The sequence below is a fragment of the Frieseomelitta varia genome, unplaced genomic scaffold (genome assembly GCF_011392965.1).
Source record: "Frieseomelitta varia isolate USP_RPSP 00005682 unplaced genomic scaffold, Fvar_1.2 scaffold_485, whole genome shotgun sequence".
NCBI lineage: Eukaryota > Metazoa > Arthropoda > Insecta > Hymenoptera > Apidae > Frieseomelitta > Frieseomelitta varia.
The window spans coordinates 274,649-296,700 of NW_025110240.1; the positions used below are offsets into that span (position 1 = coordinate 274,649).

Genomic DNA, 22,052 nt, shown 5'->3' on the forward strand with positions numbered 1-22,052 from the left:
GGAGCATACACGTATCAATGAATCAGTCGATGAACGAATACCAATTACATTACGTCAAATAACAACCTGTTTACTCATCGACCGCGCAAAGTCGACTGACGACATTGCCAGACGTCATCGCGCACGCTACGAATGCAGCACGTGCTGCGCATGCGCAGAACTATCCAGGCCGCGCAATTCCACGAACTAGTTCGATTGCTCGATCTCTTCAAACTTTTGCCAGAAAAGTCACAGAAAATCTTAAGCAAAGCCCAATTAAATCGTTAAATATACACTTTGAAATAAATATGCACTTAAAGATCAGCCCTAATACGAATTGCCGCGCTGTGAAAATCCGCTCGCTCTTGCGAATCTATCCTAAGCTCGCCGGATAAACACGCGAGTAACGTTTGAGATTAGTCAACGCTGACCTGGCTTCGTTTCGTGGCGAGATTTCGTGTTTGTCGCGAACTTCTCGTCATACCGTTCAAAATTATGGGCAGTTAAAAATCACCGGTGAATCACAGTCGAATAAATTCTAAGTGTACAAACGACCGCTCGCACAAAATTTTGGGCCGACTTCGATTTACGATCGCTGTTCCCTTGACCTTTCATCGATCACCTTCGAGGTAAATAAAGGTATCCATAGACATTTTATTTAGTTATCAGCCGTGTGAACGACGATATACACTTCCTCACCTATTATTCAATCATTATTTGACTCACGGTTTTCAGAAGTGTTAAACAAGTCGGAACAATTTTGAGAGATATTTCGTAAACAGCAGCAACTGCAACTGGTTTTTCTTGGAACTGGTAATCAGAGAGTGTGTGATAAGTGTAAAAAGCTATTTCACTTGAAAAATTATTGATACTACGGCGATAAAATTTTTTTGTTCCCCCCTTCCCGAGAGAACATAGAATCAATCCATATTTCTTTTGCGTGGTAACTATAATAGTCCTTCTTCCCTTTTGTAGAAATTCTATTGGAATTCTATATAGAAAGAATGATAAATTGCACAAAACATATTTTTAACGTGCTTCAAGCAGCGAAAATATTAAAAATAAATACTTTATCTAATATGTGATAGCGATTTCTTTTTCTTTTACTTGGTTCAGTTTTTATTGCATCATACTGCTTCTCACAGTTATTTAAATCGCTCTACAAATAAATGGATGATAATATAATTGAATTTTTAATCCAAAAAGCAGATTAATTTACTTTATTCCAGAGTAATTTCGTTTAATACTAAACATACCGGCACTTTGTACACACGTACCGTAACCGATCAAACGACCGGTTATAAAATAAAGGTCGATTTACGAGAGGAATACAGGTAATTGTCAATTTAATATAATAAAACAAAATAATTTTTAGATAATAAGAAAAAAAGTTAATTATATATTTTCATTTTTTTTTTTTTAACGAGAGTTAAGAGAGAAATAGATCAAAAGAAATAACAATAAATGCAGAATTTCAAATCAAATTTTTCAATCCGTCATTTGGTACGTTGGTACATTGGTACCAACCGAATGTTTTTAATCAAACTATAAAGAATTTTATTTTTCATTTTATTAAAGATATGGTTTTGTAAAGATATAATTTTAAATAATGCAAAATGTTTTGTTAATCTTTGCAAAAACATTCTTTTTATTTAAAATTTTATATTCCAGTTGTTTCGTTAAAGCTCATTATTTTCATTATATATATTTTATCTTTATCTTATAAGATAAGACTAATCAAGATAAAACTAATCAATGCAAATAAAATAGGAAATAGTATTCGCTATCCAAAAACTTTATCAGAAATTTATCACGACTGGATCAATATTTGAAATAAAAGTAATAAATAGAATAACAAGTAATAGTTTTTGAAAAAGAGTCACAACATCTTGCATGACCTCAGCTACCATATATGTATGTACATATACGTATGTATATACATTCGTGTCTTATAATTGTTCTTACAGAGGAAGTATAACAACAAACTTGAAACTTGATCGGTTCTAAATAAAACGGTTATTTTTCGTTCAATGCTTGCACATCAAATGCAGGCCAACTTTTAATTTAATTAACAGCAACTAAAGGCAAGAAAAATAAAGGTTTCTCTATTTCAAAAACGAACATTCCCATTTTCTCTGAAATATTGTGCAATTAAAAATCTTCTAAGAGCAGGTAAAAAATTGTATAAATATTTAAAATTTCTTTCGTAGAATTGTTATAAAAAGGAAGAAGGACAACGCTGTCGAGAAAACGAAAAATGCCGATTCTTTTATTTTCTTATTCTCCATTAATTGCTAAAATAATTACTTTGGTCATAAAAGGCAAGAATGTTTATTGCATAAGTGTAACAGAAAAGTAAATAGTATTGATCATTTTCGCGTAATGCTACTTGCAAAAACACTGCTATTAGTTATTCAAAATCCATAAATATTGTTAACAGCAATCGTCAATATTCAAAAGTCTAGTTTTGTCTATACATGTAAATGTTTAATTGTTGAGATTCCAGTAATTTAACAGATTATTCAGTTTATTGAATAAAAAAAAAAAAATGTATGTGTTCCATATTAAAACACGTGAGATTTTCAAACAAGGAAAACCAAAGCTTATAGTCTACACGCAATAGAAAGATATTTTTAGTAGATAAGTTAGCTTCTTTAGAATTTTTTATTTTATTTATTTCATGCTCGACAACCGATGAAATGAGTTATAAATTCAGTTCATTTCGAAAATGAAATTAGAATCGATTTGCATTCGATTTTGAATGTTTCACGTATATTTAAATATTATGTTTACTGCGTTTACTTGTTAGTATTAATTAATTTTTCATTTGGGACATACTCACTCGAGTTCAACTAATATATCAGACACAAATTCTAATTGTTCAACAATTCAAATATTCATTGCTGACTCAATATCATTAATACAATAAATTTTTCAATTCATGCACAGACTCGTGTGTAATTTGTACATATCTTTCATGAATATATTACGTGTATTATATAAAAATCTCATTGATTTTATCTTGCAATACGTGTAGAAATAAAAAAAAAAAGAGTAAATCTCTTTATTTCCCACTTTTTAATATAATTGCTCGTTTTCATGATAATAATAAAAATTATTATCAGTATCATTTAGGACTTAACCTGGATCAAAATGACTGTGGCGCTGCCTTATCTGGACGCTGTTCAAGTAATTCCTGGCGATACCCCTGGCGAAAAATTCAGATTCTTGGCGAATTATATAAAGCAAAAACTGTCCGTGTCCGACGATTTGGAAAAATTAATCGATTACGACAAAATCCCGACAATCCTTGTACCTCTGGTACATATTCAGACGGCCATAATATTAAATAAGGAGGATCCCCAAAACTGGGACGCTTGCTTGGCGATAGTAGAGGCTTTAAAATCCGAGGACAAGATGATCGTGAACAAAGCTTTACATGCCAGCCACTTCTTCGATGGGACTAACAAATTTATCATTAATGATCAGTTCTTTAACAAAAATATATTTCCATATGTTTCCTTGAACACTAGAAGACGAATCATCAAAATTCTAGCCTTTCAGCTGTCATCCAAGAAGAAATTCGATCTCGCTGAAAAATTCTTCTTAGGAGTGGAGTCGCTCTATGGTATCGAGCAAGCGTTACCTTTATTAGTGGCATGTAGCGAGGCTTTCACATATAACACCATCGTGGAGAAGAGGATCGTTCTGAGCCGGCAGCTGGTTAAACGGATCTTCTACAGGAACCCAGACTTAATCGTGCGGTACTTTAAACTAAGTAAGCCAAACCTCGATCCTCTCTCGAGAAACCTTCATCCAGTGAGTATCTACGACTTCAATGATATTCTGGCTCAGTTGGTCAGGAAGAGGCTAAACTCGTTCGTAGAATTGTGCGAGATACACGAGAAAGTTCCGCCGACCGTGACCCTGAACAATAAAACGGCCGAACTGTTCCTGAAGAACGGCAAAAAACACCTGTACGAAAAGCCTCAATTGTACATTAAGATGATTCCTTTGAAGAAGATCAGCAACGAGTGTATGGAGACTATATACCCAAAACTATTCCCCGAGAACATTAGAAACTTCGACACCGATGACATGTTGAAATACTTGTATTACTATCCACGGGACAAGAAAACAGATCTTTTCTTGAAATCTTATCAGCAAGTGTACGGAAGAAATATTCTGGACGAACCAAAGAAGATAACTGTTGAATTGTTGAAGATATTGTCAATCGAGGAACGAACAAAGCAGGCGAAGATCAAGTTAGAGAAAGATTCTGGCTATACTGAGTCCTCGAGTAGCGAAATGTGCCCGGTTAATTGTGTTAATTTCTGGGATTGTTATCTACCTGTTGATACAGTGCTACCACAGTTTAAGAAAGAAATTTCTGAGGAATCGGAGATGAAACTTAGAACGATTATAGCTTGTAAAATGATCTACTGTTGCTACGTGAACAATAATAACGTAGCCCTGCTTGAAGTTTTGACATATTTAAGAAACAGACATTCTAACGAGCAAGCTTGGTTCATATCGCAAATGTTCCAGACTTTGTTAACTTTCTATGATCTTTCCTCTATGGGTAATGAACATTGGTTGATATTGCGAAAGATAATATCAAATGCTCACATGAGAAAAACTTTAACGGCCGACGTCCAAATCAGCGTGTCGATGATCGAGGCAGCTATTCATCATAATATCCTTCAAAATAAAAGTATCGATATTTTAATCGATATACTCGTCGATTTGAAGTGTTTGAGGAAGACAGGCTATTGGAATATCCTCCAGAAGTATCCCCGATATGAGAAAATGTGTCTAGAAAGTTGCATAAACGTCGTTTCGCAGAAATATCATTCTAACCAGACATCCTGGATGGAGGACAGTGTTGGAATCTTGTACGATCTGTGTATTTCGATCTATCAATTCAATCACGTACACAAACGTTCTCGCATAACACCCATGACGATTGCAGACTATCCATGGTTGTTGACAATGGTGGAGAACAACTTGTCTGTGGAGACGCTGGATAAAAGTTATATATATCAGAATATTCAGAATTTATTAATGAAAAACGATTCAACCCTATACGAGCGTTTCTGGCCAGACGACAAAAAAGTCAAAATATTAACGGGTGAAGTTTTGAAGATTCTGAAAAGAAATCCGAGAGAAATTCTAACTAAATGGAGGGATTATCTAAACGCCTGCCAAAATTATTGGGATAAATATCACACCAGAGTATTCATCAGGTCTCTACGCTGGTACAGCGATATCCCAATTAAATTCGCCTTATACTGTGTCCAAGATCTATTCCAGTCGAATGGAATGAGGTCTTTAAACGTATTAGCTACTCTCACTCACGGAGAAACGTTTTCAAATATCATCGAACCATTAATTCCGATGGATATTGTACACCAAGAGGTGGCGGTTAATTACAGAGTCGTTCAGCATATTGCAAATAGCATAAGGTTCACGAATCCACCGGTGTCTCAGACAATATTGTCCAAATTGTGCAACTTGGATCCTTTATTAGTTTTTCCAGTCATCACGAACGTCTGTAAAAGAATCAACGAGAAGGATGTGATATCTTTCGCTGAAATATTATGCACTCAGAAGGTATCCGTTCAAAAGCATGGAATAAGATTGACTAATCTTGTGGCGTCCCGAGTATACACACTTAATTTCCTTTGTACGCAATGGAACTCCAAAATGCATCAGTCGATCCGAAAAATTTTGCTCTCCATAATCAGGAAACTCTTCGCAACGGAACCAGGACCTATCACGTGGTGCCTGTTCTTTGATGCGATCTCCACGCTCACGATTGAATACAACAAAGTGCTCCTCAAATTAATCCCAATGATCGCCTCAACTACCGATGAATACGTGGTCGATTATGTCCAACAACTCGTGGACATAATTAATAAGTTCGAGAAGGCTGGCCTCGGTAGTGAGCAAATCGCGGAATACGTCAGCGACCTGCTGAGCCACATTAACGCGGCCATATGTTTCCTACTGCCCGACGATTTTGTCAAAGACCTCCTTCGAAAATATCTCTTTCATCAAAATTTAAAGATCTCTAAAGCTTCAAGCATGTTTATAATCACATCCCTGCTGCTTCCATCGTCGCAGGGCAAATTTGATCACAGAATGGAGCTCTTCTGCAACGTGTTCAGGCAGGTCATCAGGTCCGGTTGGAACGTGTCGCATCCGAAATATCCCCGTTTCTATCCGGTGAACAATGGTCTCCCCAAGTTCATAAAAGCTGTCTTGAGCATATTTCCTTTCATGAAAGTGGACCAACGAATAATCGACAAACTTTTGGCCACGTTCGTTTCCGTACTCGAGCCTCACATGGAACCCACGTCGTACTTGCTGCTGGTATACTGCAATGAAAAAATGTGCTCGACCACGCCGAGGGAGTTTGGGTTAAAACTGGGCAAAAAGATGAGCGATCTGATCGACATATTCTCCCCGTTCTTTATGTTCTTCATGGCTGATGTTTTATTGCAAATGCCGCTATTGAATTTATTCGATGGCTACGATAAGGACGAGATCGATTTTGAGACAATCGAAGGACTGTTAGAAGTTGGGACTATCTCAGCCGCGTTACTAGCGACGAAACTGTTTAAGTCTGTTAACTCAAAGGAACATCCGGAGAGGTACGACAAGCTGATAAAGAAATTCTTGGAATACGATTCCCTGGCGGTCAAGAGCAGCATCTGTGATATTATTAACAATTCAAGGGACATAGATTAAGTCGCGTTTTGAGATAGACTTATTGAATTGGCACGAACGATGGATCGGTGGTGATCGTCCAGTCATTAACCGCGCGTGCAACTGTTGTTTAATATATTTTATTTAAAGAAATAAAACAAAGAACGACGTAAATGCGATTTTCACGACTGATACTTTTTAAATGAACGATGAGTGGTAGAATGATTTTTATGCATCGACAAGAGTTAAAGAACGATTTGTAAGATTGAATGAAACTCGTGAAATTTTTTTATTCTGTATATATTTTTTTATACTACATGCGTAAGACTCTATTTAAGAAAATACCATTGTGATACATGCATTCGATGATTTGTATGTATACAAGATTTATAATAAAACGTTGTGCAAAAATGTGGCGTAATTTTTCTTGTTTATATTGTCCTATTACATGGCAGAAATCTTATTTTGTTATATTTTTTTTTTTTTATCTTCGATTTTGATGGAAAGACCGGCTTCTAAAACTTTCGTTAAGAATTTATCGCTGGAGATACGTGTATGACGTTACGAGAAAAAGACTTCAAGACCTATGGGCTCAAAATACTCACCCAGAGTATATTTTGAATACATTAAGTTTCGATTCCACTATATCTTTCAATTAATGGTAATAAATTTAAAACAAAAAGAATTAATTTCAACTCGATTCTTCAGCAATTCTTTCGAGGAAATTTCTCGTATTAAATGTTCGTCCATTTTCACATAAATTGTAGACGAAAATAGGTAATACGAGCTTTTTATTTGCTTTTCTTTTTGCTTGCAGGTTTCGTCTCGCATTCACGCGATATGTCGTACGAAGGATTTAATTGCACACTGGAAAGTGGCGAAGTAAAACAAAAGAAGAAAAGCGACTTACACGAGGCGTCGAAACCGGTGATAAAATTTGGACACGGTGCGTATGCAGTAGTTCCTGCTGGAGTATTTGGCCAGCAGGACCATCCGTCGAAAGTCATCCGACAATACGGCTCTGAAAAGCAGAAGAGCAATTTTCATGAAACATCTTCTCGCATTTTAACTTCTTTATCATCTAGAGATAGAATATAGAAATAAATGATGTCGTACGTAATAAACATTTTCCAATTAACTTTTTACAACCCAAATTCTTTTTGTGAATATATATAAAAAGAAAATTTATGCAACTTGTAACCAGCAAATGATGACTTTAATTTGATTTAATAATTTTCAAGAATTTGAATTCCAAAGGAAACACACTGATGTGTAAAGTAACACACAATCAGAGTAAATTAATTTCCTCACTTGAGAAGAAGAGGCATAATAATTTAAATGATTCAAGATGTGTTGAACAAGGTCGGCCCCAGAAAGTAATAATTACACCTTCTAATGGTCCTACGCGATACGTCCCTCGCAATATGTTTTATATTTATTTATGCCGAGAAGAGTTACGATAAAGAAACTTATCGAGCCTTGGAATTGGGAGTCAGGTATGACTATAACAATGTAATATTGAAAGTAACGGAAGACATGAAATTACGATCAAGGGAAATCCGCGGAGAAAATAATAAATTTGAAAGTTTTCATTCTTGGCTCGATGAATTTATTTTTTGCATCACATTTTAGTCCTCACTGTGTTCGATGAGACCAAACAGATTTAATGTTCAAACTTTTCTACTAAAAAGTTATATCAAAAACATGAAACATAAAACTATACGTACTGTGTATGAATTTCAAATTTCACCTTTGTCAATGGACTGCGGATTTTTATGCATTCAATATTGCACAAAATAAACATGATATGAAAAAATATCTATGAAATATCCAAAGTATAATATTTTCTATATACTATTTGTTATGTACCACAAATTTTCTATCGAGGTCTCATTTTCTTTCTCTTTTTTTCAATAACACTCACAAATATATGAATTCGCATAAAAATCCACAGTCTATTTTATCGATGCAAAATTGACATTAATTTATTGTAGACCAAACTTCATGGTAATTTCTATATGATTTCCGTAAATATTTGTTTCGAGGTAAATTGTAGAATTCAAAATAAATATAATTCCAGGATAGATAGAATTTTACGTCGCGGCAGAACGTATTGTCAAAAGGTGCATTGTGTATTTATGACCTTACAAAGTGAGTAATTAATCATAATCTTCTGTAAAAAGCCATGTTGTTAGTGACAACCTATTCACGAACGTAACAGCCTATTCAATCTATTCTTTTTCGTTGTAAACAAACAATAAATAAAACATTTGCGTACTCTCGTTTACAATTGCTTACAAATTTAGTTTTTACGGAAAACTCGTTAACGATTGACGATGACAGATATAGACACGTACAAAATTTACCGTGCGCGTAAATCGTGTAAACGTTAATCCTCCATCGTACACTATAAAGATAATTAAAACCGCAACGGCCAGTTACACTTTCACGTGAAATTGAAAATTACTGATTTATATTAATTTCAACCGCGCCTCTTTTATTTCAAAGAATTTCAATTTTGCAGCGACCGCGAGCAAAATTTACAATCTGAATTAAATGCTTTATAAACCGGTATTCTCTTTGACAATAATTACAGAATCCGCTCTTCAGGCCGAAACTTTCAATTTACAGCCTGTTAAAATACTTTGACATTTAATTGAATCCTTTATTACAATTTCATATAGCGTTTGAAAACGGTCGTTGAAATCGATAGACCAATGTTGGGAATTTTATATAAATTACGATTATCAAATGTCTGACTGCTCAATTTAAACAATATATATAATTATAATAATATAAGGTGTTACAACCGGCCAGGTTATGATTCTACATGTAAAAATAAGTCGAAAAGGAAAGATTAAAATTTTTTCGTATGCTCTGTTTTCGAGAAAATCGTGTTTGAAAATTCATTAAGTATACTCTAAGTATACTCTAATTAAGTATACTCTAATTTAGCCAATTCTAAATTAATTCTGAATGTTTTATGTGCAAAAATAAGTAAAAATTGTAGAATAAAATTTTTCCATTCACAGTTTCTTTTTTTAAAAAAATAAACCAAATATGTTGCCTTAGTGTATATATACTTGGTAAATTTTCAAACTCGAAAACAAAACGGAAAAATTTTGTTCCTTCTTTACACTTAGAATCACATTCTGGCCGATTGTATCACAATTTCGGAAACACCGTGTGTATTATAAACTAAGGTCAAAATGATAATGTTTTAATTACAATAGATAATAACCAAATACGAATAAACAAGATATATTATTCACTTATCTGTAGATGAACAAATCTATATATGTCAAAAAGTAAGGTTTTATTAAAATCTATCGATTTAGTATTTTATAAGTAGAAAACATTCGTTAAAGATATTTGAAAAAGAAAATTGATAATAAAAATGTTGAAAAACATAAAATATTTACGAATAACAAGAGAAATGAAAGATAAAGTATCTACTCTGGTCTAATTTCATTAAGTTATAAATCATGGAAATAATTTCAGGATGTTTATATTTGCAAGAACGAGGAAGCTTTTAAGTTAGTAAAGAACAAGCGAAGAATTATCGACTTCTTTTCCGCTTTCTCCCTTCCTTTTTCACCTTTTAATAAATAAGAAGTCTTGAAGGAGATTGTATGTTTACAGCTAAAACTCGACTGAAAGTAATTTCATCGTCTTTGAAAGATTGAATAAGCTCAACGCTAACAATAAGTGAGATGATTCAACAGGACCTAAATTTTTTTCTCTCTGTATGATTTATTATTAAATTTTCTATAGAATGGTTTCCTTTTATCAGAAAAAAATAAAAAAATAAAAATTGATACAATGTTTTCTTCGTTCAAACTTGAAAAATTGTTGTCTCTACATTCTGAAATAATAAAAGAAATGAATAATTAGAGAAATAGATAATGTCCTAAACTTTAATACAAACTCTGACACCTCTATTTAAAATAAAAGATATATAAATTATTAAAACTGTTAAATACGATTTTTACAAAATTTCTGCATGGCATGTCTTATCAAGGCGAAATCAAGTAGTAATATCAAGGATTAAGACAGCAAGTACAAAAATCATTGAATCATCTAATGAAAATCAATTAATAAACAGAAAATATTTTTTCTTACAAAAAAAAAGTGACGATTAGAAGATGGAATAATAGATTTATTTAAAAATATTCCAAATGACCGATCTAACTATCTGTAATCACATGTAACTTAACTCGATTAACGTAAATAAATAATCCTCCTCTATGCTGTACAAACCATACCATAAGGTAGATCAGTTAGCAGTTTACAACGAACTTGGTAACCGCGTTCACTCGAAATTCTAGCAGTCTCAGCAGGCCAGTACATTCTAAATGAGATCCAAAGGCAGAGCAAAATGGCCTATTCATCTTTCGGGCATACAACGAGTCAGCACTTATCTCACTAGTTAACTATCTTTTTGTCTAACTTTCTAAGTCATTACCCCGAGGCTTTACATTCGAGCAGGGAACAACACGATTCAAAACGATATACATGGTAATACGTATTCCTGATTAATGTGAACGTCACCCGTGCTGCTAATAACTTACATCGCGCACACGGATGCTCTTTCCTTGAGAAATTACCGCTCGAAACTCGCAATTAACGTGGCCAGGAACCCGATTACTTCTCACCATGTGACATGGCCTCCGCCTTGCTTCGAAAAAATAAAAAATGACGCCGAGTCTTGGTGGATCGAGGAAATTTCATTAGGTCACGCGGACTTAATGCTGTACGATTTTTCATTGGCGAACTTCGTTCAAGGAGCTAATATAAAGTAAATGTTTAACGCGATGTGAATTATCGGACGTGCAAAGACGCAGCTTTTTTAGTTTTATTTTATCTGAAGACTATAAGGGAGATACAAGTAGAAAATACTTGGCAAGGAATGGCAACGTCAAGAAATAGTTTTACTATAAAAACCAATAATTGGTATCTCAGTTCGCTATTAACGAAATAAGATTCGCTGAATTTAATCGTATTATTCATTGTTCAGCCCTCTAATTAGGCATCAGAACAAAGCAAATAAGCAGCTTTGGAATTTCAGTTGGAACTAAGGAAAATAAGAAATGCAAACAGGAATAAAAATACGCTTTTTTTCTCCTTATTTCTCAATTTAAAACAGCGGCGACGTGGAAAAGGTTCTCAGCTGTATTACAAATAAAAATTGTTCACTTTACATACCAAACGCGATATTTGACAGTATTGTAGTTAGTACAAAGATATGGGTATAGAAGCATACCGAATAGAAGAAATCAACACAACAAATAAATATTATGGTAGTTGCATAAAATGTTTATCTGGCTGGAAATTTTTGCCAATCGTTGTAATTTGCAAAATAGATTCGCAAATTTTTATGCACTGTTTAAACGTACAAATACTTGCGGAATACATGTAGCATTCGCAAATAGATTTGCAAATAATATGTGTACCACTCATTTTTACAAGTAAAAGTAAACTTTTATTTACTCTTTTTTTTATCACATTCGCGAAGGTATATACTTGCGCAAACATCCGAGTTTAAATAAAAAAATTATCCGAAACAACATTAACGAAGGAAATGAAGGAAACGGGGGAAATGAAGAAAATCGCGGCCAATTTACCGTGCAGAAATAACCGAATTATTCCACGAATCTGCCTAACTTACCTATTTATTAGATTTATGCAAATAACATGTACGTACATTTACATGCTACGTTCACACTTTAAACCAGCTATTCTACGCGATAGAATAACAAAACACACCGCACTGTAATCATACGGAAACAAATAATAGCGTGGGAAAGAAAAGGAGAGCAAAAGTGGAATTTTTTAAAAAATTAACATAGGCCTACAAATGACAAACAAATGTAACAAAGGCTTTATAAATAGCAAAGTAAATAAGGAAAATCTTGACAACGTAGAAGAAATTAATGTCGTTAACTTTTGACCTGTCGGATAATACCGACACTATTTCGTATCCAGTAATATTCGATAAGAGTTAATTGACCCATGAAAGAGCATTGACAGTATCAATTTATAGTGCATGATCATCGTCTCTTAAGTGTAAATAAATATAGATAAACTAAAAAGAAACGTGAAAACTATTATTATGAATAATCTAAAAATATAATTTTATGTCGATATATTATAAAATATATTATAAAAATATTGATAAAATATTATATATAAAATATTATAAAATATTATATATAAAATATGATAAAATATTATATACAAAAGATTATAAATCATTCAATGCTGAATATAAATGATATACGCTTTATCCTATGAAATATGGAAAGACATTAATTTTTATTGCAAGAAACACAAATAATTGTTAATTTTAAAAGACGCAAATTAGATAATATAATTTTCTTATCGTTCAATAATAATTAAATAATTTTTATTATCTTAATGTATCTCATAATATTAACATCTTCTGACAATGAAAAACACAATGAAAAAGCAAAGCTACTTTTCCTACTTTCATTATTATTTCTTCCAGATTATTCTTTCTACTTTCCTTCTGCTTTCCGTCTGTTTTACAAACATACATAACTGTATCACGCTGTTTATTTTAATGACTATGAGCACTAGCTTACTTTAAGCCCTTTATTATTTTTCTACTTGCTACCATGGAATACACGTGCATGTTTATCAACGTCGCTGTATTTTCATTCGATCCACTGTCTCTTGAACAAATTATTTTGAAACATCTGTCACGGTATTTAACACGATCTACTCTGTGTAAATCGCATATTCATCAATTGATTTACAGACACAGTATTGTACATGTATTATTTCACGGTCGTGAAATCGTATTAAACGATTAACATTCGTATACAGGATATCAGTAATACTCAAAGCTTTCTGTTTTGGCAGTAAAAGTGTTTACTCTAGCCAGAAATTATCACAACACTTATCGTTCCGCTTCACAGCGTCAAATATTTCGAGAACACTTCGTCCCTAGTGGAAGGAAACAACTCTAACATTTCGGAAGAAAACAAAGTAATAAATAATGTAACACAATATTTCTTTTTCTCGATAAATTTATTGCAGGTTTCGCATCACTCACATTTGTCTTTTATTTTAACGAGCAGTAATATTCTCAATCTATTCAGGGACGAATTCATTCAAAGAGGAAGAAAAAATTATTTTCTATTTTTTTTCCTTGGAAACAATAAAGAACCATGGAATTTTAGAATTAATCGTTTGTGAAAAGATTTCATGCACTCTGAGATATTTATTCGTATTAATATCTGTTGCATTTCCCGGAATTACTTGAATTAAAGATACAAGAGCATCCCTTAAGCCTTAAGGGTTGAATTTCTACTTTGTTACATTCAGCTTTTGTGGATTAAAGGATTTTTCAATGTAGAGTTATTTTAATCAGAGCAATACAATTAGACTGCGCGTGTTCATCTGTGCAATTTCATATTTTCGTGACTACAAATAGAAAGATAAAACCTAAGGAAAAATTTGTCTCCGTTATTAAACATTTTATTAAACAAACAACAAGAGGCACTCTATTTTATATATTCTCTTTTTCACCCTTTCGTTATTCTCATTTCCCATAAATGCACAAAAATTCGCAGCCCAATTACAATATTACTCGCTTAATTCATTCTCTGGTCAAATGTAAAGTAATAAAATGATTAAAAAAAACAAATAAGCAAGGAGAGTGGAGATTAATTTCACTAACAATGAAACGAGAATCGTTTAAATAAGTCGTTTAAATAAAAATGAACCAAGAATACGCAACGTAAATTTTCTTTTGCCGCCGATGTGTGATAACGCGTGCAATTTAAAACACACGAGGACATTCAAGGGCTTAACGAAACTTATCCTCTCATTAAGTAAACTACAATAGCAAACAATTTGAAATTTTCCAATGTTAATGTACGCGTTTCGATATTACTTTGAAAAAAAAAAAAAGAAAGAAGAAAAAGAAAAAGGGAACACTGATCGTTAAGTATCGATTCGCATCGAGCTTTGGCTTGTTTTTAATCGCAGTGCTTACTGGAAAAGCGATACGACGAGGTCCTTTCGCGTCGCTAAAGCATGATTGCTCTTTTCAAACAGAAGCGCCGTCGCTTTTATTTGAAACTGCGACTATGTGCGTTAGCTGCGATCGATCCTTGCGCCACCAGACCTTGCATCGAGTTGCTCCGTTTTCAAGGAGACATCCTCGGACGTCGTTGATTAAATAACGAAATCTTATCACGAAACACGCGACCCTTAATCGCGAAATCTTATCACACGCGACAGAATAGACTTTTTCTCGGTGAACTTTCTTAATTTCGTCCGACGAGGCTGAATTCGAGGGGAGTGTTGATTTTAATTTTGGTATAACTTCCGAGGACACGTGGAAGCGATATGATATTTATTCTATGTGAAGAATACTTCCGATCAACGGAGTGAAATATCAATTTCGCAAGTTTCAATCTCGCAAATTTTCAAACAGCCGGGATTGTTTGACTTTCGAAAATTCAGAAACTATTCGACGTTTCGAACTTTGCTTTTAATATCATAACGTTTATACAAGCCTCGCTATTACATTCGAAATTCTTGTACCATCAAAACAAACCTCGGGATCTGAAACTTTAAAATTTCGGTTATTCTCTATTCCGTTTTCGAACCTGGATTGTTAGACGTTGAAATCCCGAACGAGCAGATTTGTAAACTTTTCAACTTTCGTTTTTTGATTGTCGAGATATCGATAGTTCGGACGAACAGAGATATGAACTTTCAAATTTTCATAGTCTCGAGCTTTCGAACTTTCATAGCTTCGAACTCTCTTCAAATGTTTCATATTTTTACAAATTCTATTATGTTTTACTTTTTTACTGTCACTGATAGAAGTCAACAGAAACTCAATCCAATTTTATCCTTGACTTTCTCAAGTATAGAGACTTTTTGCAATCATCAGGTTCACGTACTGCAAATTACTGATAATGGGGTGAGTCAAAAAATTATTAGCATGTCTAGTTGACAGAAACAGATTTTGCCAATGTATCGTTCGTTTTCACAAAAATATCGCCAAAAAACTAACAATATAAGTGCGCCAATACTTTTTCAACGTATTAGTATACATACATTGTTTCTTTATTGCGCGTTTTACTTTGGAACGACGGGATGTTAAGAAGCGATTCGATATCTCTGAAATAGCATTCCTAATGGAAATATCCTTGCCGCGAAATACATCCCACGCGGTCTCGAGAGGCGAATTTTCCGACAATCGCCTGTTCTACCTTGAAACTATCAGAACTCTAAACTCTCGTATGCTAAACTAAACGATCGTTATCGCTGCACTGTGGAAGTATCGCGTTGGTTTATTTCTGTTTTTTTATTCAATTCATTCCTAAGAAAAATTCATTCGTAGACGTAGATATTTACGAACTTTAGTTACTGTGACAAAAAGTAAATATAAACATCATTAGGTATTCTCCACATTTCCACGAATAAAATCTGATCAAAACTTAAAAAAAAAAATTAAAAAATTCCAGTGTCTTATAGACACGTGGAAATACTTTCGAATAACGAAACGATTTTTTTTCTTTCAATATTTCATTGCATAAATTATTCTCGCTTAACGAGAACGACTGTTATATATACGAAGTTGTAATTAATTAACCAATCAGTTGTATTGCTCGTCATGGCATATCGCAAAAGCAAGAAAATACGCGGATACACAAAATTATTTATAGCTAATATTTTAATAAAACAGATAATCTGTAATTGAGTGTACTTTAACAAAATGTCTCGAACAAGTTACATATAGCTTTTAATAAATAACAGATTAAATATTAATAATCTCTAGTAACAGATTGAGGAATGTTTTTCTAGTTCGCTAATAAAAATTTACTCATCACTATAACAAACTGATTATACGATTAAAAATAAGTATCACAAATCATAAATTGTTGCAAAGATAACTGATAGCAAAAAAAAAAAAATACTACCATAATGTGCAAGGAATATGTAACGTATTCAGTCATTTATCTTTCGCGTGAAATATGCAAAGTATATGTAATATGAAAAACGTCGTGAAAATTTGCAGTATCTAATAACAAGTATACAATATAAAATTCGCGATTAGAAAAGACCTTGTGATACCAGGCTCAATAATTATTCGTCGTTACTGATACGAGCAAACAAGGAACACGACCGATATAAATTAGCCGATAATTTCGATGAAATAATTAAATAGTTTTCCTGAACAAAGAAAATAAAGGAAATAAGGAGAATTAAGAAAATAAAGAAATCGTATAGGAATTTCTGAATTTTCGTGTATCTGAAATTTCTAAATCTTGTTTTCAATAGAGAGATCTTTTTTTTTCTGCCGTTTAAATGAAATATTTATGTTTAATTCTTGATAATATTTCATGTAAAGTAGAAAAGAAATAAAGAAAACATAGGTGTTTCTTATTTATAGAAATAAAAGAAATTGTTCGTTATAAACTTTCTAACTAGTAGGACTTTCTTTACAATTCTTCTGCCTTATTCGGGCATTCGAACAAGGAATGCACTCCAGGCAAGTTTCAATAATCATCATCGATTCCTGGTTTCATCATTTAATGAATGATATTTATTAGGAGTAATTTTTGACAATATTTAAAAATTTACAATTCTTACATCGACGACATGCAATTTTGCAAATTAATACGAATTTAAAACGGGCAGTCTTACATTTTCAATTGAATGTATAAATTACACGCATTTAAATAATCCGCTATATTTGGATAAAATCGCGTAATTCCCTCCGATATTAATGCAAAGCTATTGAGAAAGTAATCTATGCAAAGTAATCTATGCAAAGACACGGAGAAAGCGACGTAACATAAATTATTATTAAAATTGATTATCCGTATAGAGTTTATCAAACACGTTTACACATAATACAGAGCACCTCCTATACTTTATAGCAAGTAATTTTACACTAGTATATCGTGTTCATCACTAAATTGCTTTCCACAATCCACGTCGTATGTATTTCAATTCTCTTTAGGATAATTATATGAAATCTTAATTTAATTTTTTGTAATTGTACTTTCATAATTATTTATCTTATTCTTTCGTAATCATATTTTAATAATTATTTGAGGATAATTTGTATCATTGTTATTATTATATATTATATAATTTTAATATGATTTAATAGTAATGTCAATAATTTTTATTATTTAATAATATTTTATTAATTGTTATTATTATCTTTTAATAATCATGTTATAATTATTTTCATCAGAGATATTTTCGCGCTATAAACGATAACAAATTATTCTTGGTTTCACGCTGCAACTCATCTTCTCACTATTAACAAAATGTGTACGTATTTTAGAGAGAAAATATCGCATTTCATACATGTTCCTTCATTATCTCAATACATTACCCATGATCTGCATGATTTGCGGTATATTCAAAGTCGTTTGAAGTCTATTATTTTCATTATTATCATACACTATCGGTATAGACTTTTTGTTATTACGCACGTAACAAAATATATGAAATTTTGGAAATTTAAAGTTTGGATGACCTTTTTAAATTTTAAAAGAAGATAACGAATGGTCAGCTGGTAAAAATATGCAAGATACGATTATCAGTTATGCTATCAATACAAGTTGGAAAATACATAAATGCAGCAATTATGTAGATTATTTGAACGAAATTTTAAAATGCACAATATGTTTTAACTAAAAAATTATTGACAGATAAATTAGATAGATGATAAATGATAAGAACAAAAAATTATTGTTAAAAAAGAAACAATTTTTGTTCTTTAGTTAAAAAAAATTTAATAAGCTTCTGTAGATTCTAATATCTTTTTTTTTCCTTCTTTTTTTATATTAGAAAGGATACAATGAAGATATTACATATAACAGATTTAGATCCATTTATGAATTGCAAGCCGACTGAGAATTTTTCAAATTTCAAGTTTTTGAACTTCAAAGTTTCTAAAATCCCAAATTCATAAAAATTTGAATTCTCGACGCAGAAATTAAAATCGAAATTTCCAGGATGATACATTGAAGATGTATAATCAATCTAGTTCTATCTGCGAATAAGAATTTTTGAAACTTCAAATTCTTCTACCTTGAAATTACTGAAATTTCAAGTTTCGAAAAATTCAAACTCGTTTGTTCAAACTATTTCGTTCCAATTCTTGGTATTATTAATTACGTTTCAATTCTCCTGTTCACTATTATCACTTCGATTCTCCAATTTTGGCACAGATTGGCACGATTATCCTAAAACTTTCGACGGATACTAAATTCCATATTAAAAATACATAACAGTACAAATACTTTTCGCAAATATTATGATAAAAGTAATTAATAAGTTAAACACTGCATAACATAATTCACTTTCAACTTCAAAGAACAAATATTCCCTTCAGTATTTATTTCGACTCGCCATGTTACATAAATAGAATTCGATCAACTACTAAAAGTACCAGGCGTGGACGTGCCATTCGACAAGTTTACGGGAAATCCCTCGAGTTACTTCTTCTCTGGTCTCTACAACGATAATCCCGCAATAGACGTTTCTCGATCGTTTGCGGAATTTTTCGTCAAAACACGGAGAGACACGGAGAGACACCATTTCATCATTGCAAGGCTTCGATCAAGCCGAGAAACGTCGAGCAAGTATCTGGATTTATCCGACATCAGAAAATTGGAGAGGAACGTGCCTTTGGCTCTGGTGAAGTGGAGTCAGTATTATTCCATGGTATTACGGTCCGTGGTCCATGGTATTATGGAATTAGAACGCTTATGGAACTAGAACGACTGGCGCCAGTAAAAGCTGAACGATGCGTCGATGAGAACGGGGCTGAAATCAAGCCCAGCAGGTATCTCGAAAAGTTTCCTTTCGACGATTTCCCCGAAAGTCTCTGGAAATTCTTTTCTCAAGCTCTCTTCGAAGTTACGAAGCTCTTCAAGCTCTCTTCTCTTATGAATTTTCTTTCAAGATCACTGCGCGATCTCGGCCTCCTTCGAATTCTTTTTTAAATAACTTAAGTCGCTTTAAGTAGTGCTCCCCGCGAAACTTGGAACTTTCCAAGGCGAAATTTTCTCTGAACGAAGTTCACCAGCCCTCGTTACTTTTATCATTTTTTTAAAAGCTGAGCTCTTTGTTCTAGACATCCCTTGCGAGTTGCTGGCCCCGTTGGTTTGTATTATACGTGAAAACATATGTACAGGGTGGAAAGAAAAGTTAGTCCGTGAATTCCATGCCTTCGATTTGATGGAAATACGTGTAAAGAACCTGTCGTAAAATTAACCTCGATCTTGAAATTCAAGGTCAAATTTCTTTTTTTTTTGAGAATTCCCGATAATTTCAAATCAGAAAATAGTGAAATAAATTCTCGAAATAAGTACCGTCGCGTTTCTCGCGACAATTTCGAGATCTCGCGCGCTTCTACCACCAACGCATCGAAGCCGAAGTAACTAGGTCTGCCCAGTAACGCGATTATATATTTCTCAGCACGGGGCATTAAATAAATCGAGTACACTTTCTAAAACCATCGGCCACAACTTACTAACAACTAACGTTTAGTTCTTACTTCTATATTTCCTTTTGTACTTCCCGAGAAGTCCTCGTTCTATATTGTTACTATTTAACGATGCTCGAGTCAAGGATTTACAAGTTGCAGGAATAGAAAAAAATTTCTCGAAGAGTGATGAAACGAGATAACCTTGTTCTTCAGGACGTAAAAATACTCGAGTATTCGTAGAGCATGAATCTACTATCGATAGCAATATTCTCCGATTGAATTCAGAACGTCAACACATCGGTCCGTAAGAACGTGGCTGTTTTAATGAATATCGACGACAGACTCATGCACAATCCTAAATACAGATAAAATTCCTGAAATAATCCTATCAATATCGATAATATCGACTAGGCTACACATTTTTTTCAATTTAAATTAATTCTTTTAATTTCGATAACTTCTCGTAGAATCTTTTAAAAGCGACTCTTTTGTAATTTTCATTTTGCATTGATATAACGAGAGAGTCACTTTTAAAAGATTCTATAAGAATCTCGAAATGTATTATATTCATTCTGAAATTGGAAAATTAAATTAAATTGAGAAAATTTATAATTACAGTTAGGTAATAAACTATCTATATAACTACGTATTTCTTCAAATTTTGTTACATAGTATATTGTGTTACATCCTCGTTGTTCAATGTATTGAATTGTAAACGTTCGTATTTTTTAATTTATACGTAATAAAAATTCTAAAACGTGTAAAATTGCGAAATCACTGTTTGTTGTTTACTGAGTAAATCAACGATATATATTTAAAGATTACGTTAACAAGATATAAAATTTGAAACGTTTTCAGACTCTTAACATGCAATGTAAATGCATTGCAATATATTCGTGAGCAATATAAATTTGAAAACATACAGCAAGACTCAAGCCCTGTCTCTTATTATTCCAGACGATCTACAAAGACGATGTGTCGAGGATATTGAGAGATCATCCAATGAAAGCATTAGACACGGCTGTATATTGGATCGAGTACGTGATCAGAAATGGACTGAAGATAGCTTCGCATTATCTGCAGCGAAGTTACCTTGATGAAAGTTACATCCGATTGACATTTTCACCTGTTCCGTTACTATTTATTTATTGATAGTTTTATTAAAAGTTACGTCAACAAAATTCCAGAAAATCAGCGCTCAAATGGAGAGAAAAGTAAACTGATTGTAAATTAAAAGTTTAGTAGGATGAAAGTGTCGTTAAGAAATTTTCTCAACGCATAGAGATCTTTCTCTTTTCTTTTTTTTTTTTTTTGAAAGACTCAACGAGTGGAAATTTTTGTAAAGCAGTGATAAAGTTGATATCAAAGACGATATATAGTCAAAAAGTGAACGAAAAACTATATATTTTAATTATTAGAATTTTATAGTCGTTAGAATGTTTTATAAAATTGTTCTAAGTTCAAGATGATGGTACTTTATGTGTCTGTCTTAATTACTTCAATCATATACTTTGTCAATCGTCGCGGTACGAGAAACTAAATTCAAGCATGAACTTAAATTAGTTTAATCTTTAAAAAAAGAAAAAATTTAAAAAAATATGTATACAATAAAGAAATTACAGATTTATTTTAGAAGGAAGTGATTTTTGGCCGACTCTGTATTATATGTCTGTGTAGACTTCATTTATTTATTATCGGTTCGTAGAACTATCAGAGCCTATTAAATCTGGTAACAGACGTCTAAGTACAACTCAATTAAAAAGATAGAAAAGACCGGCAGTAAGAAGAAGCGTGTTAAAAAGATTACGATCAATTAAACACGGTGACGAAGATCCAAAGTAAAGGAGCTCAGCGATAAAGCCAC

General features: G+C 32.8%; 2 protein-coding genes across 14 annotated transcripts in view; one reads left to right on the plus strand and one right to left on the minus strand.

Moving 5' to 3' along the window:
* Positions 1–22,052, minus strand: part of LOC122532970 (calcitonin receptor-like) — a 113,826-nt gene that overhangs the window by 43,191 nt on the left and 48,583 nt on the right. For 4 of the 5 annotated variants that reach the window (XM_043662216.1, XM_043662219.1, XM_043662215.1 and 1 more), the window contains one exon: positions 7,601–7,711. The exons of the other annotated variant lie outside the window; for it this stretch is intronic. In XM_043662216.1, the coding sequence (XP_043518151.1) occupies positions 7,601–7,711 (111 nt within the window). The remainder of the gene's footprint in view (positions 1–7,600; positions 7,712–22,052) is intronic. 5 annotated transcript variants of the gene reach the window in all.
* On the plus strand, positions 24–7,104 carry LOC122532965. 9 transcript variants are annotated; one of them, XM_043662194.1, is made up of 3 exons: positions 24–618; positions 715–792; positions 3,105–7,104. In XM_043662194.1, exon 3 carries the CDS (start codon positions 3,133–3,135, stop codon positions 6,730–6,732), a length of 3,600 nt encoding a protein of 1,199 aa, XP_043518129.1. In that variant the 5' UTR covers positions 24–618; positions 715–792; positions 3,105–3,132; the 3' UTR covers positions 6,733–7,104. The 9 variants fall into 9 exon arrangements, with proteins under 9 accessions (XP_043518129.1, XP_043518128.1, XP_043518131.1 ...); XM_043662193.1 differs by having other exon boundaries at positions 24–608; XM_043662195.1 differs by lacking the exon at positions 24–618 and adding an exon at positions 1,209–1,313 and having other exon boundaries at positions 625–803.